The following is a 14,857-nucleotide window of genomic DNA, read 5'->3' as shown; positions in this document are numbered from 1 at the left end:
GCGTCTACGGGAAAGCGAGAGGGGAGGGGAGAAAGGCGAAAGGCCGAGGAAGAATCAAGAAAAAGCATTTTAAAAAAAATAACCAAGGGGAATCCATGGGGATAATAATCGTGATAAAAGCAACGGGAAGAGGGGTGAAAGAGGAAGACGGGGCGTTAGGAATGCAGTCCCGTGTGCATACTGGGTACCATAAAGCATAAAAGCCACGAAACTTTGGAAGGAAGGGGACTTCGTATTGCACCGTGCAATAAAGCTTTAACCGCCATTCAAGAGAGGAGACAGAAGATACAGGCCGAAAGAGCAAGTAAAGAAGAAGAAGAAGAAGAAGAAGAAGAAGAAGAAGAAGAAGAAGAAGAAGAAGAAGAAGAAGAAGAAGAAGAAGAAGAAGAAGAAGAAGAAGAAGAAAGAAAGAAGCTTATATGAATGGGGCAGACATGGATATCTGGAATTGGGCCGGAATTCTTGGCCGGGGAGAAAGCGAGAGGGGAAAGGTGTGGCTTTGGCCGGGAAGGGTGGGGCTTCGAGGCCCTTGGCCACGCCTCCCCGGCACGCGCGATACCGGCCAGCCCGCCCCCTTCGGAGACAATGTGCGGCTCCGATATAAAAGGCGCCGCTTTCCAGAGTCGTCCGCTGCCGGGAAACCCGCCCAAGGCGCCTCTCCTAAGTCTTCCAAGATGAGCTACACGCTGGAGCCGATGAGCAACCCGTCTTACCGGCGGATGGCTGAGAGCCGGACCACCTTCAGCCGGGCCAGCGTGTCGCCGTCGAGCGGCTTCCGTTCTCAATCCTGGTCTCGGAGCTCGCCCAGCCCGGCCTCGTCGATTTATAAGCGCAATGTGGGGCCGGGCCGGACACCCTACGGCTCGACGGTGCTGAGCTCCACCGAGAGCCTCGAGCTGAGCCAGTCGTCGCTCTTCAACGGCGGCGGCGGCGGCGGCGGCGGGACGGTGGAGCTGAAGTTGTCCCGTTCCAACGAGAAGGAGCAGCTGCAAGGGCTGAACGACCGCTTCGCCGGCTACATCGAGAAGGTGCACTCGCTGGAGCAGCAGAACAAGGAGCTGGAAGCCGAGCTGGCCGCCCTGCGGCAGAAGCAGGTGGGCCGCTCGCAGCTGGGCGTCGCCCTGGAGCACGAGCTGCGCGAGCTCCGCGTTGCCCTGGAGCAGGTCAACCACGAGAAGGCGGCGCTGCAGCTCGACTCGGAGCACTTGGAAGAGGACATCCAGCGCCTGAAGGAGCGCTTCGAGGACGAGGCGCGCCTCCACGAGGATGCCGACGCCATCACCCGCGCCCTGCGGAAGGACATGGAGGAGGCGTCCCTGGTGAAGGTCGAGCTGGACAAGAAGGTGCAGTCCCTGCTGGACGAGGTGGCCTTCCTGCGGAGCAACCACGAGGAAGAGGTGGGCGATCTGCTGGCCCAGATCCAGGCCTCGCACGTCTCCGTCGAGCGCAAGGACTACCTGAAGACCGACCTCTCGGCCGCCCTCAAGGAGATCCGCTCCCAGCTCGAGTGCCACTCCGACCAGAACATGGTCCAGGCCGAGGAATGGTTCAAGTGCCGCTACTCCAAGCTCACCGAAGCTGCCGAGCAGAACAAGGAAGCCATCCGCTCGGCCAAGGAAGAGATCTCCGAGTACCGGCGGCAGCTCCAGGTCAAGAGCATCGAGCTGGAATCTGTCCGCGGCACTAAGGAGTCCTTGGAGCGCCAGCTGAACGACATTGAGGATCGCCACAACCAGGATCTCTCCACTTACCATGTAAGCACGGGGCTGGGATAGATGATCTCAGGTGGGGAGAGGGGAGGGACTCCTCCTGGATCTTTGGAGCTTGTAGACCCCCGCTGGGGAGGGGCGAAATGAAAGAGGAGGGGCCTCCTATTCGTGGATAAATGAAGATTAAATCAAAGGGGGTGTGGCAGGGTGAGATAGGGAGTGGAACTGGGAAATGACAAAGCAATAGGTCTCTACACCAGGGGTCTCCAATCTTGGCAACTTTAAGACTTGTGGACTTCAACTCCCAGAATTCTGGGAGTTGAAGTCCACAAGTCTTAAAGTTGCCAAGGTTGGAGACCCCTGCTCTACACCAACTGGAGGAGACGAAAGACCCCCTCCTGTCTAAGTTAAACTATGACTATATGAAACGGTGACAAAGGACCAATGGACCCACCTCCATGACAAAGAAGTTAACATACAAGGGGGGGGTCAGCTTTAATGTTAGGGTTGTGGGGGTGGAACTAGGGCAGGAAGAGGCCCCACCCCCCAGAGTCAAATGGGGCTTTTGCCAGCCTTCAGGCATAATGGAACTGGGAGGGGCAGGCAAGGAGGGGACTGTAAATTCTCTCTCCCTCCCTCATTAGCTCAACCAACCCTACTAAATGGGAGAGCCCTTGTGCTGTCCCAATGGCAAGTTTGAGACTTGGCAGTTTGAGACAAAGGAAGGAAGATCCAAGGAAGATCCACTTACAAAATGGGAGTGACCAGACAAAACGTTCTCTTTTGAGGAGTAGATCACATGTCACAACATTTTTGTGAGATGCCTCTTGCTTTTCCATTCTTCCTGGCCTCCTTCCAATGTCTTTTTTTTGGGGGGATACTTTCCACCAATAGGAAATGGGAGCGTTGCCAGCCCAGGAATTTCTGCCAGTGCTGCAGAGTGAAGGGGACCTTGCACAGCTTCTTGAGGGATGCCACAAAAGGGAGGGGGGAATGGAGCAAGAAGGAAGAAGACATTCTTGCATTAGGTAGAACCTCAAGAGATGCTCCTCTTATAACTCGGAATGGGGTGATTGGAACGGGAAATGGAACTTTCAAAACACATGACAAAAATAAGGTGTGAGAGTCCTTTTTTTTTAAAAAAAAGAAGAAGTCATACTTTTATTTCAGGCCATCCCAAAATGCACAAATTGAGAAGAATACGCAAGTGATCTCCATCCAAATAGAATTCGTGTTGGATCAGAAGATGCTTGGGAGGGGTGGGGGGCGGGGAGAAGGCTTGGGATAAAAAAAAATGCAATTTGGGGAGTTTTCTCACTCAAAATGCAGCTGCTAAAAAGGGATTGGCGAATGAATATTGGTTCTGTACAGACTTCCAGCAACCCATTTCCAAATACTTTCAGCACAGAGGGAAAAAATTTAGGGAGAGAAGACTGTGGAACCGGCTTCAAAGTTAATTCAAGTTTCCATTTCTTTCTTTCTTTTTACTAATATTTGTTACTAATATTGACCCCCCACCCCCACCCCCCCAGGATCAGTTTTAAAAAGGCGAAACAGGAGAGATTTAACTATTCAAAAGGAATCAATTGGAACATTTTAATAATGTTCAGTGACTCTCCTTAATTGTGAATAAGCTTAATCAAACCTGCCTCTCCAACAGCATCCCAAAAAATGGACATGGGGCCTGGGGGAGAAAAGCATTTGTGAATGGTGTTCTTTTTAAGTTGTCAGCACTGATAAATACTTCACGTTGGGCATCCAATATGATTCGGTTGCGGGAGTTGCAAATCATCTGGATTGTAAGCCATGTCCTATAAAGAGGGTTTTTGTTTTGTTTTAACTCCATTGAACAGTTTTAAAGGAAGGAAGAGGTGAAATAAGCAACAAATCAAGAATTCTCTATTCTTGTATTTATTATTTTTTCTACAGACCTAAAGAGGCTATAAAATTGAGGGGGGGTGGAATAAAAGGATTGGAGGGAACAATTTGCATGTAAAGCTTTGCTTTAAGCAATAGAAAAACCAACATTTTCTAGAGTGGCAGAGTTATCTTCCTTATCGCTTCCCAAAAATCCGTCTGCAGGCTGATGACTCAGCAGGAGTCTGAAGAGACAGTTGCAAGATCGCTCACTGCGACCGGAAAATGACAGTCATTGTGCTGTGCAGTGGGGTGTTCTTTTTTGAATGAAGATTATAACGTTTGCTTTTAGAAGGCAACTGCCTGCAATGCAGAAGGTGTACCTGCTCAGCCAATCTCTAAGCAGACTCCGTGAAAAAAAAATATCCATGCTGCTATTTTTATTTCAGATCCAGCTCATCATCATCTCCAGTCAGGCCATTTGGAAAGCCGACTCTGCAAATCTCAATGACTTTTCCCTGAATTAACTTTTAGGAAAAAAAAGGGGGGGAAAAGAAAAAATCCAGAAAAGGAAGTCCATCAATCTAAATACAGTCTTATCCGGTCCAACCCACCCCAAGGTTCTGCAATGCAGAACTTTCTGGCATCAAAAGTCATAAAGTTGTCTGGCTGGCATCTGAAGGAAGCTTTTTTTTTTAAAAAAAAAATCCTCTTGGGTGACATTGAGCATTACAAAAAGAAATGTAATCTTTTAAACCTGGGATAAAACCTCAGTCAGCAAGCAGATAGGATAGGCTGTGTTTCAGTTTAACATCCGGCTTACCGGTATTTTAGAAATTGATGCAGTGTCATCTCCCTTGCCACTGCGAAATTGGTCCTTGCAGAACTGCATAATAGAAACAGTGACGGAATGTATACCTGCTCTGCGATGCAGAGCAAAGGTTTCAACACTCAATAGCACCAGCTTGCTTTATATGCCAAAAAATTCATTTTGTAATGCAAATTTAAAAGCATTGTCAAATTCATTGGGGATTGCCCAGGGAAAAATCTCTTGCGCTACTGGAATTATCTGAACGTCAGGAAGATCCTGATTACAGAGATTTCCCAAACTATTTGCCCAAATATTTTTTCTTTTTCTAGTGAAAAATCTTATAGACATGGAAAATCTGTCTCGTGCATATGTCCCGTATTGTTTGCATGAGTTCTGAAGACTTAATATTAACCTGCATTAAATTCCTTGAGATTTGAGTAGGGTATAATTACTACATCATCCACCTTGCCAAAACTGAACTGCAGACAGCAGAAGTAGAAAGGTTGCTGGTGATATCTACTCCGCTCAATTACCTTTTCGTGCTGTCATTGAAAATGCTATTCTAGAGGATCTTTAGGTGAAGATTCTTTTCAGAAGGCTGAACCAGCAATGGAAAAAAAGTAACTTCTCACTATTCTGATCAAAGCTGCCTGGTTGTTGTTGTTTTTTTTAAAAAAAGCATCTTGGCTAACCATTTTAGCTGCAGCACATAAATAATCTTAAGTACCTTGCTGCAGAACGTCAGTTTGGTCTAGTGGTTTTAAGTCACCCAGCTAGAGACCACACAGAACTGGGTGACTTTGGGCCAGTTACACTCTCTCAGCCCTAGGAGGCAGGCAATGGCAAACCGCTTCCAAAATTTTGCCAACAAAACTTCAGGGACCGAACTAGGCAAGTCAGTGCTGACTCAGCGAAGCGTGTATGCGCAGTACAAACAGTTACAGGCGTTTTTGCTGTTAGAAAACATATAGTTTTTCAAGATGTCACTTTCCTTCCCAAATGAGATGATTCTAATTCTCAAACTGCCAGCATTTATTTTCACAAAAACATCATGATTTATAAAAGAAAACTTGAGTCCAAGATAACCATCAGCATGTTGATGTTTTTAAGTTCAGCCTTTTTTTTTTTTTTAGCCTGGAGCCCTCAACAGACTGCAATTCCCATCTCCCTTAGCCAACTTGGCCAACTACGGGACTTGATGGGAATTGTCCTCCAAAGCAGGGGACTCCAACCTTGGCAACTATAAGACTTGTGGACTTCAACTCCCAGAGTTCCTCAGCTCTGAGTTGAAGTCCACAGGTCTTAAAGTTGCCAAGGTTGTAGACCCCTGCTCCAAAGCATTTAGAGAGTGCCAGGTTGAAAAAGATCTTTTAATTTTTAGAAATAGTTCTTAAAAACTTTTAATAAAAGGGATACTCCAGCAAAGATTTTTTTTCTACAAAGAATTATAGCACCCTAGAATTTTCCTCAATCTATTGCTTCTTAATTGAAATTGAAATAAATCAAGACTTGCCTCCAGAAGTTGTGAATGCTCCAACACTGGAAATTTTTAAGAAAATGTTGGATAACCATCTGACTGAGATGGTGTAGGGGTTCCTGCCTGGGCAGGGGGTTGGACTAGAAGGCCTCCAAGGTCCCTTCTAACTGATGTTATGTTATGTTATGTTATGTTAACTTTGAGCTGCCAGAATCTAAGCTGTCAAAAAAAAAAATAGTTCTTAAGAGTAATTCTGGTCAAGATAGTATTTTGAATTCATTATCCTTTCATTCCACTTTCAATCTGGTTGTTTTTATCTCCGTTTCTAGTTTGTCATCTTCCCCACTTTATCTTCTCCTTCAATCCCCCGCCTCCCGGTATCCAACTGTACCTGAGATTATTGAACCCATCCTCAAGGACCATTTATGTCTTGGTTGCAGGACACCATCCAACAGCTTGAAAATGAGCTGAGAGGTACCAAGTGGGAGATGGCCCGTCATCTGAGGGAATACCAAGACCTCCTGAATGTCAAGATGGCTCTCGATATTGAAATTGCTGCCTACAGGTATTGAGAACGCAGTGCAGATGTAACCAGACAGGCATTTCTATTGCAGACATTTTTAGCTGCAGCACAACTCGATTTCAATAGAGGAGGCACTGTGACTGCTAAGCAAGGAGTTTTGCTGGCATTTTAGCACTCTTTGAATTGATATCTGGTCAACTAATCATGTTTTTTGCTTCTTAAGTAACTTTGTTTTCTGTGTAGTAGGGAGCTACCCCATTCCTTTGATGGCTTGAAAGAGATCAACTGTGATTTTCAATGGACTATGCTTTTGTCCTAATTATTTCCTGCTGAAATCAACCAAGCTTATATTTGGGTAGCAGCATTATGCTATGGAATATTAACATAGTCCTTGCTGAAATGAGTAGGACTAGTAGTGGGTGCTGTTTCTTGAAGTTCATTTTATCCCTTTCTCATTTTGTCACTTACAAAATGTAGCTGCTGCAGCCCAGAATGAAAGGTTTTCTTCTTTTAAAACACCTTTAGAAACCTCCAAAGGAAAATTAAATTGAACTTTCAAAGGGTTTTGTTGTTGTTGTTGTTTTTTCATTCTTAATTTCACATTAGTATCATAGCTATCATTAGGTCATTGCTATTGATCTTTTGTTATTGTTATTATTATTTAGGATTATTTGGGATTTTTCCAAAAATTAGATAAAAGCTCCAGGAGATTGCTAATCTAGGAGACTATTTTGACCACAAGTTTCCAAACAAATAATGCAATTGGCCCTTTTGTCTACATTAAACATTTATATCTGATTATAAATAAAGGTTTTTTTAAAAAAATTGTTAGTTGGATGCTGCTACTGGATACTGTATGCCTGTATTTTTTTTATCCAAGAAGAGATTTTAATTCTATATCAATAAGTCATTATAATATATATTTAAACTTCCTTGAATGTGTTAATATAGCATGTATGCAAAGGAAATTGCTCTTAAGAAAAATCATATTTTTCATCGTAAGGATTCAAATTTTTTGTTTGCTTCCATGACAAAAGGATTAATTTAGTAGATGGAGTACTATTTGCAAACAATAGTTAGACATTCCGGTGGTCATTTGTCTTGGCATTCAGAGTTGCTAACTAACTGTTCCTGAGGAAAATAGCAACAGCTGTAGGTATTATTAGTTTATTACAAAAAGGAGGGGAAATGTGTAAAGGGCACAATTCCACCATATTTTAAGCATACTGTCACTGATAATAAAAAAAAATGTAGATTAGTCAGTGGGCCTAATCTGCATTCCAGTTCTTGCAACAGCTCTTTAAACCAATGCAAGGTTCTTCAAAGCAATACAGTACTTCTAAAGTACTTAGTATTTTAAAAGTAGACTCCTCTTTGAATTCGTGAATGATCCCTCAGAAATATACATAATCTGGAAAATGGAGATATAAATTATGCAGGTGTAAGATGGTGGTTGTTTCCTCTATATTTCTTAATCCTGAGAGGAGGATGTGAATTGGAAGTTAATGACCAATCGTATCTCTGCCACTCATATCGGCAAAGTGGTTCAGAAAGAGGATACTAAGGAGCAGAAGATGTCACTGCTCTCTTTATTAAAGAGAGAATACTTTAAACCTATTTCAGCTTCTAACAGAGATGTCCATCTGTCTTTGCGTGTATACAGGAGGGTGTATGCAAGGAGCAGCGGTGGCGCAGTATGCAGTATTGCAGGCTAATTCTGCTGACTGCCAAGGCTGTGATTCTCACCGGCTCAAGGTTGACTCAGCCTTCCATCCTTCTGATATCAGTAAAATAGATTCTTGGGGACTCTGTAAACCACTTAGGGTTGGAAAGCACTGTGAAGTGGTATATAAGTCTAAGTACTGTTGCTATTGCTATGCTTTGCTATTCTTGTCATTGTGGCGCAGTAGTTAGAGTGCAGTATTGGAGGCTGACTCTGCCCACCTCCTGGGTCCTGACCAGCTCAGGGTTGACTCAGTCTTCCAGCCTTCTGAGGTCGGTAAAATGATGAGTTGGGGTCAACATGCTGACTCTGTAAGCCGCTTAGAGAGGGCTGTAAAGTGAGTGTGAAGTGGTATATAAATCTAAGTGCTGTTGCTATATGCACACATATGCATGCACACTTTTGCCTTGATATATTAGTGATACCTATTAACAGTTTCCCTCTTATTTCTGTAGGAAACTTCTTGAGGGTGAAGAAACAAGATTTAGTGCCTTTTCTGGAAGCATCACTGGGCCAACATTCACACATAGGCAACCTTCCGTAACAATATCAACTACCAAAATACAGAAATCAAAAGCTGAACCACCAAAATTAAAGGTCCAACACAAGTTTGTAGAAGAAATAATTGAAGAGACCAAAGTAGAGGATGAGAAAACTGAACTGGATGAAGCTCTTGAAGCCATGGCTGAAGAACTGGCTGCGGAAACTCTAGCAGGTGAAGAAAAGGAGGAAGAAGTTCTAGAAGAGGAAATCATAGCAGAGGAAAAGGCTGAAGTTGCAGCTGCAGCCCCAGAAGAGGAAGAAGAAGGGGAAGAAGAAGAAGGGGAAGAAGAAGAGGAAGGTGCAAAATCTGATGAGGCACAAGAAGGATCAGAAAAAGAAGACGAGAAAAGTGAAAAGGAAGAAGGTGAAGAAGAAGAAGAAGCAGGTGAAGGAGAAGCTGAGGAAGCTGAAGTAGCAGAAGAGCCTGAAGGAGATGTAGAAGAAGTCATTGCACCAGCGAAGGTAGAAAAGGTGAAAACATCTCCACCCAAATCACCCCCCAAATCACCGGTGACTGAAGAAAGTAAAGAAGACGAAGGGGGTGATCAAGAGGGCAAAGCAGCAGAAGAGGAAGAAGCAGAAGCAGCGTCCCCAGCAAAAATAGCATCTCCTGAAAAACCAAGCACTCCAGACAAAGGATCTCCAGAAAAAGCAGGCAGCCCAGAAAAGGCTGGGACTCCAGAGAAAGCAGCCTCCCCAGAGAAAGCTGGGACTCCAGAAAAAGCAGGGACTCCAGAGAAGGCAGCCTCTCCAGTGAAGGCAGCCTCTCCAGAAAAAGCAGGGACTCCAGAGAAGGCAGCCTCTCCAGAGAAGGCAGGGACTCCAGAAAAAGCAGGGACTCCAGAGAAGGCTGGAACTCCAGGAAAACCAGGGACTCCAGAGAAGGCAGCCTCTCCAGAGAAGGCAGGGACTCCAGAGAAGGCTGGAACTCCAGAGAAGGCAGGGACTCCAGAGAAAGCTGCCTCTCCAGAGAAGGCAGCCTCTCCAGAGAAGGCAGGGACTCCAGAGAAGGCTGCATCTCCAGAGAAGGCAGGGACTCCAGAGAAAGCTGCATCTCCAGAGAAGGCAGGAACTCCAGAGAAGACTTCATCTCCAGAGAAAGCAGGGACTCCAGAGAAGGCAGCCTCTCCAGAGAAGGCAGGGACTCCAGAGAAGGCTGCTTCCCCTGAAAAGCCAAGCTCCCCAGTGAAAGATGTAGAAGAGGTCATCTCCACCACAAAGGCAACCACCCTGGGCGCCGAAAAAGAATCAAAAGGAAAAGCTTCCAGGGAATCCTCTAAAGAAGACATAGCAGTCAACGGGGAGGTGGACGACTCAAAGCAAGAAGAAGATAAAGGCGTCATCACCAACGGTCTGGATGTGAGCCCCTCGGAGGAGGAGGAGAAGAAGGGGAAGAGTGAAGAGAAAGTTGTGGTGACCAAAAAGGTCGAGAAGATCACCAGCGAGGACGACGGCACCACCACCTACATCACCAAGTCTGTAACCGTCACCCAGAAGACGGAAGAACACGACGACACCGTGGCCGAGAAACTGGTGTCCACCAAGACGGTGGAGAAGGTGACTTCTTCCCACGCCATAGTCAAAGAAATCAAGGAAAACGGTGACTAAAAGCAATCCTTTCCCCTTTCTCTAAAGAGCTTGGATCGGTGCAAAAGGTTAAGCCATACGACAGCTGCGAAACAAAATGCATGACAGTGGCGGCTTCTCAGCAGAACGAGTTCTCTCATGGCGTCTCCAAAAGGACGGTCGGTTTTCCTTTGTTCTGATATATTTATGATTTCTGTGCCATATCAGGCCCAGGGGTTGGGGAGGGGATGCATGCAAGCCCGGTGCACTCCCTCTGCTGAACTTTGGGGATTTCTTTCTTTTCTTTCTTTTGTTTTTAAAATCATGCATGAGCTGTTTACTCTTCCAGGGGAAGTTGCTGAATTTTCCTAAGCTGCTGTTTGGACGCTTCTGAGGAATGTCTTCAGATGTATTATGCAAAGAATAAACTGAGCCAAATAAACAATAACAAAAGAATGAATTTAAAAAAAATAATAATAATACCCTGAATTTCTCCTAGCCTTAAGCTACTTAACAATTATGTTTACCTCACTGGTGCAATTAAGATGGACTTCTGTCCGTGAGAGAACCTACGTTGACATGCACAGTATGCAACCTTTTGTTGTTTGATGTTAAGCAGTCACAGCCGTTTGTGCTCAATAAAGGTCATATTGGAAATGAGATTGGTTGGCTGGAATCTTTGCTTTCTCTCTGAGGTCAAAACATTTTAAGGGTTAGTTTAGTTTCGTTTATTGTCATTGCACATGGTACGATGAAATCAAATGCCGTCTTCAGTGTACATTATAACTATAAAAATAAAAACACAAAACATACATCCTTTACATTCTATATAATTGAAATTGAAAACCCGATATTGCCCTATACCGTAGAATTCAATATGGTTATTGCCCTGGGATAGAAGCTGTTTTTCAGTCTATTTGTCCTTTGTTTTTATTATCCTGTACCGTCTGCCAAATGGTAATAGTTCAAAAAAAAAAAGGGTGCCCTGGATGAGATCTTTTAGAACGTTTTGAACTTTCTTAAGGCAGCGGGAACTATAAAGCTCTTCCAAAGAGGGGAGAGGGCAACCAATGATCCTCTAGGCCAGCAGTTCTCAACCTGTGGGTCGCGACCCCGTTGGGGGTCGAATGACGATTTGCCAGGGGTCACCTAAGACCATCGGAAATATGGGAAGTATACTTGCAAGTTGAAGAATCACACTCCAATGGTTGACTCCACAAGCCAACTGCAGGCTCTTCAGATCGCTAGCCGAATTCGGCTTCAGGCGCGATGAATTAAAAAAGAGAGAAATCTTTGCTCTGATGTCTCCCTCTCAAGCCAGCTGCAATCACTCCCAATCGCTAGCCTAATCTGGCTTCAGGCGCCATAAATTTAATAGGGGAGGAGTCTCCGCTTTAATGCCTCCGTCCTGTATTAAAGGGGTCACAGCATGTATTAAAGGGGTCGCAGCACTATAAAGGTTGAGAACCACTGCTCTAGGCAATGATGTTAACACTCTGGAGTGCTGTCCTATCTGCCACTGTGCAATTTGCAAACCATACACAGATGCAGTAAGTTAAAATACTCTCTATGGGGCAGCGGTAAAAGGCCCCCAGCAGTTTTTCATTCAGCTGTTGTTTCCTGAGAAGTCTCAGGTAGTATCTCTCTGCTGGGCCCTTTTGACCAATGCTGCAATGTGAGTGCCCCAGGTCAGGTCCTCTTTTATGGTAACACCCAGAAACTTAAAACTGTCCACTTAAAACTGGTTAGGTAGGTCTTTGCGGTTATCTAAGAGCAGAGAACTTGAAAAATTAAACTGCAGAAGTGCGTTGAAAATTACACACGCACACCCAATTCACATCTGCAGGAATATTTAGTGCTCAACTTACTGGCACTTACAGGGAAGAAAGCCCAAATTAAAAGTAACAGAGCTCAGTAGCTCTTGGAATTAAATGTCTTCCCCCATTGCAACTTGGAGTTTTGGGGTTCATCGATGGGAAGGAAATCCCTACAACAGGAAATGTAAGGGTCCTGCTTGTCCTCAATCCGGCCCAAATATTAGGGATATTGTTCTGACCCAGCCCTCCAAACACGGCAAACCCTCTCAAGTTAATGCAAAAATTCCTTTATCAGGAGTGCCAGCAGCCCCGGCTAAAAGTTTCTCTCTCAACATCGGCTAACAAGTCTGTCCAGTCAGAAGATGAATAGTTGTTTGCCATGTCTATTCATTTCTGCCCGCTGCCTTTTATCCCCAGAGCTAGGGTGGGGCTTCGCTAGCAGCGGTGGCTCTTCCAACCCAAGGATCAGCCCATAGATTTCCACTGCTCTCCTCTCCTCTGCCTTCTGCGCATCCACCCGTCAGGCATTGGACCCAGCTATTCCTCCTCTTTCTCGTCAGCCACCTCCAGACCTGGGGGCTGTTAACTGTCCATCTGAGGGCTGACGGACAGCCCAAGCTCCACCTCTGACTCTCTCTCTCTGCCAGGTCCATTCCCTCTTCCTCCTCGGAGCTTTCAGGTGGCCTTGATGCTGACCCAGACTCCCATGCCGCCGCCGCCTCTGATACGGCTGCTGGAGGGGCCAGCGGCTGAATAGCCCCACAGATATGTACATGCACAAAGGTGCAGTTGTACATGTGGAATAAAATAAAATAAACTTTATGCATCTAGATCTCCCAGAAGAATCAACAAAAGAAAGAAAGAAATGGGAGTATCTATGGAGATTCTCAGTCATCCAGGTCATGGTTGTCCCAAAGGTGCTTTTTCAAGAGGCAACTGGACTTTCTGGTTTTTTTCTTCTTCTTCGCTTCTCATCCAAGAAGCTTCATCCAAGAAGTCAGAGCTGAAGAAGCTTCTTGAATGAGAAGCAAAACGTCTTCAAAGAAAAGCAAGAAAGTCTGGCTACCTCTTGAAAAAGCACCTTTGGGACAAATAAATGGGAGGTTTGTTCTAAAATAATATATAAGTTGGCCCTGAGAGGTTTCTTCCTTCTGATGTTAGGTCACAATAGTTGAATTACAAATGAAATAATCATTTGAGTCCGTAGCCAAAATATTGCTTTAAAAAGGATTCTGAATTTGGTTCTTTTTTAAGCACAGGTGCACACGTGAACACAGGAGTGAATAATTGAGCCCACTAGAAAATAGATTTATTTATTTATTTATTTATTTGATTTTTATACCACCCTTCTCCCGAAGGACTCAGGGCGGTGTACAGGCAAAATAAAACAGATAGTACAATATACAATTTAAAATGCAATTAAAAAACTTATTTTAAAATTGGCCTGAAAAGTATACAATGAACTAAAAACCCCATTTAAAATTAGTTAATAAAAATTTAAAATTTAATAAAATTCAATTTAAGCCAGCCCCGCGCGAATAAAAAGATATGTCTTCAGTTCGCGACGGAATGTCCGAAGGTCAGGTATTTGGCGTAAACCCGGGGGAAGTTCGTTCCAGAGTGTGGGAGCCCCCACAGAGAAGGCCCTTCCCCTGGGGGCCGCCAGCCGACATTGCTTGGCGGACGGCACCCTGAGAAGTCCCTCTCTGTGAGAGCGTACGGGTCGGTGGGAGGCATGAGGTAACAGCAGGCGGTCCCGTAAGTACCCAGGCCCTAAACCTAAAGGGACACGGTGGCTTAGTGGGTAAGAGATGCTGAGTTTGTCAATCGAAAGGTCGGCAGTTCAGCGGTTCAAATCCCTAGTGCCGTGTAATGGGGTGTAACCTAGCAGTTTGAAAGAACGTAAAAAATGCAAGTAGAAAAATAGGGACCACCTTTGGTGGGAAGATAACAGCGTTCCGTGCACCTTTAGCATTGTGTCATGCCGGCCACATGACCACGGAGACGTCTTCAGACAGCGCTGGCTTTTTATCACACAGAATCATCTATTGCAATATCCTTCCTGTAAAAGACTACTTCAGCTTCAATCATAACAATACAAGAGCAAACAACAGATTCAAACTTAACGTCAACCGCTTCAATCTTGATTGCAGAAAATATGACTTCTGTAACAGAGTTGTTAATGCTTGGAACTCATTACCAGACTCTATAGTCTCTACTCAAAATCCCAAAATCTTCAACCAAAAACTGTCTACGATTGACCTCACCCCATTCCTAAGAGGACAATAAGGGGCGTGCATAAGAGCACAAAAGTGCCTACCGTTCCTGTCCTATTGTTCCCTTTCATTATAACAAATTAACATGGTTGTTGCATATTTTTGCTTATATATATTTTTTTCTTTTATAATGTGTTGATTTTCTTATGTTGATGTTTGTGTATACTGTTGTGACAAATGAAATAATAAAAAAAGGCTTGCACAATATTCAATAAAATTAAACTATCTTTCATACCAATTGACTCATCCTTGGGAAAAAATTGTTCAGAAAACAGAAAATGAATAGTAAGCAAATAATTAATTTTTATTTGTTATTAATTCATTCGATTTGTATGCCTGCCTATCTCAGCAATTGACTCTGAGTGACAAACAACCTCACAACATGTTAGATCCCAAAGGTGCTTTTCCAAAAGGCAACTAGACTTTCCTGTTTTTTTCCTTGAAAACATTTTGCTTCTCATCCAAGAAGCTTCTTCAGTTCTCAAGGAAAAAAACAAGAAAGTCTAGTTGCCTTTTGAAAAGGTACCTTTGAGACAACTGTGACCTGGATGATTG

The 14,857-nt window shown here is 44.4% G+C and overlaps 1 protein-coding gene across 1 annotated transcript; it reads left to right on the top strand.

The window, feature by feature from the left end:
* Positions 1–674: 674 nt before the first annotated feature.
* On the top strand, positions 675–10,321 carry NEFM (neurofilament medium chain). The gene is made up of 4 exons (XM_058194706.1): positions 675–1,754; positions 6,295–6,419; positions 8,556–9,166; positions 9,398–10,321. Exons 1-4 carry the CDS (start codon positions 675–677, stop codon positions 10,249–10,251), a joined length of 2,670 nt encoding a protein of 889 aa, XP_058050689.1. The 3' UTR covers positions 10,252–10,321.
* Positions 10,322–14,857: the final 4,536 nt, after the last annotated feature.

Source organism: Ahaetulla prasina, chromosome 9, assembly GCF_028640845.1.
Source record: "Ahaetulla prasina isolate Xishuangbanna chromosome 9, ASM2864084v1, whole genome shotgun sequence".
Taxonomy (NCBI): Eukaryota; Metazoa; Chordata; class Lepidosauria; order Squamata; family Colubridae; genus Ahaetulla; species Ahaetulla prasina.
This window is presented reverse-complemented; position numbering and strand designations above follow the sequence as displayed.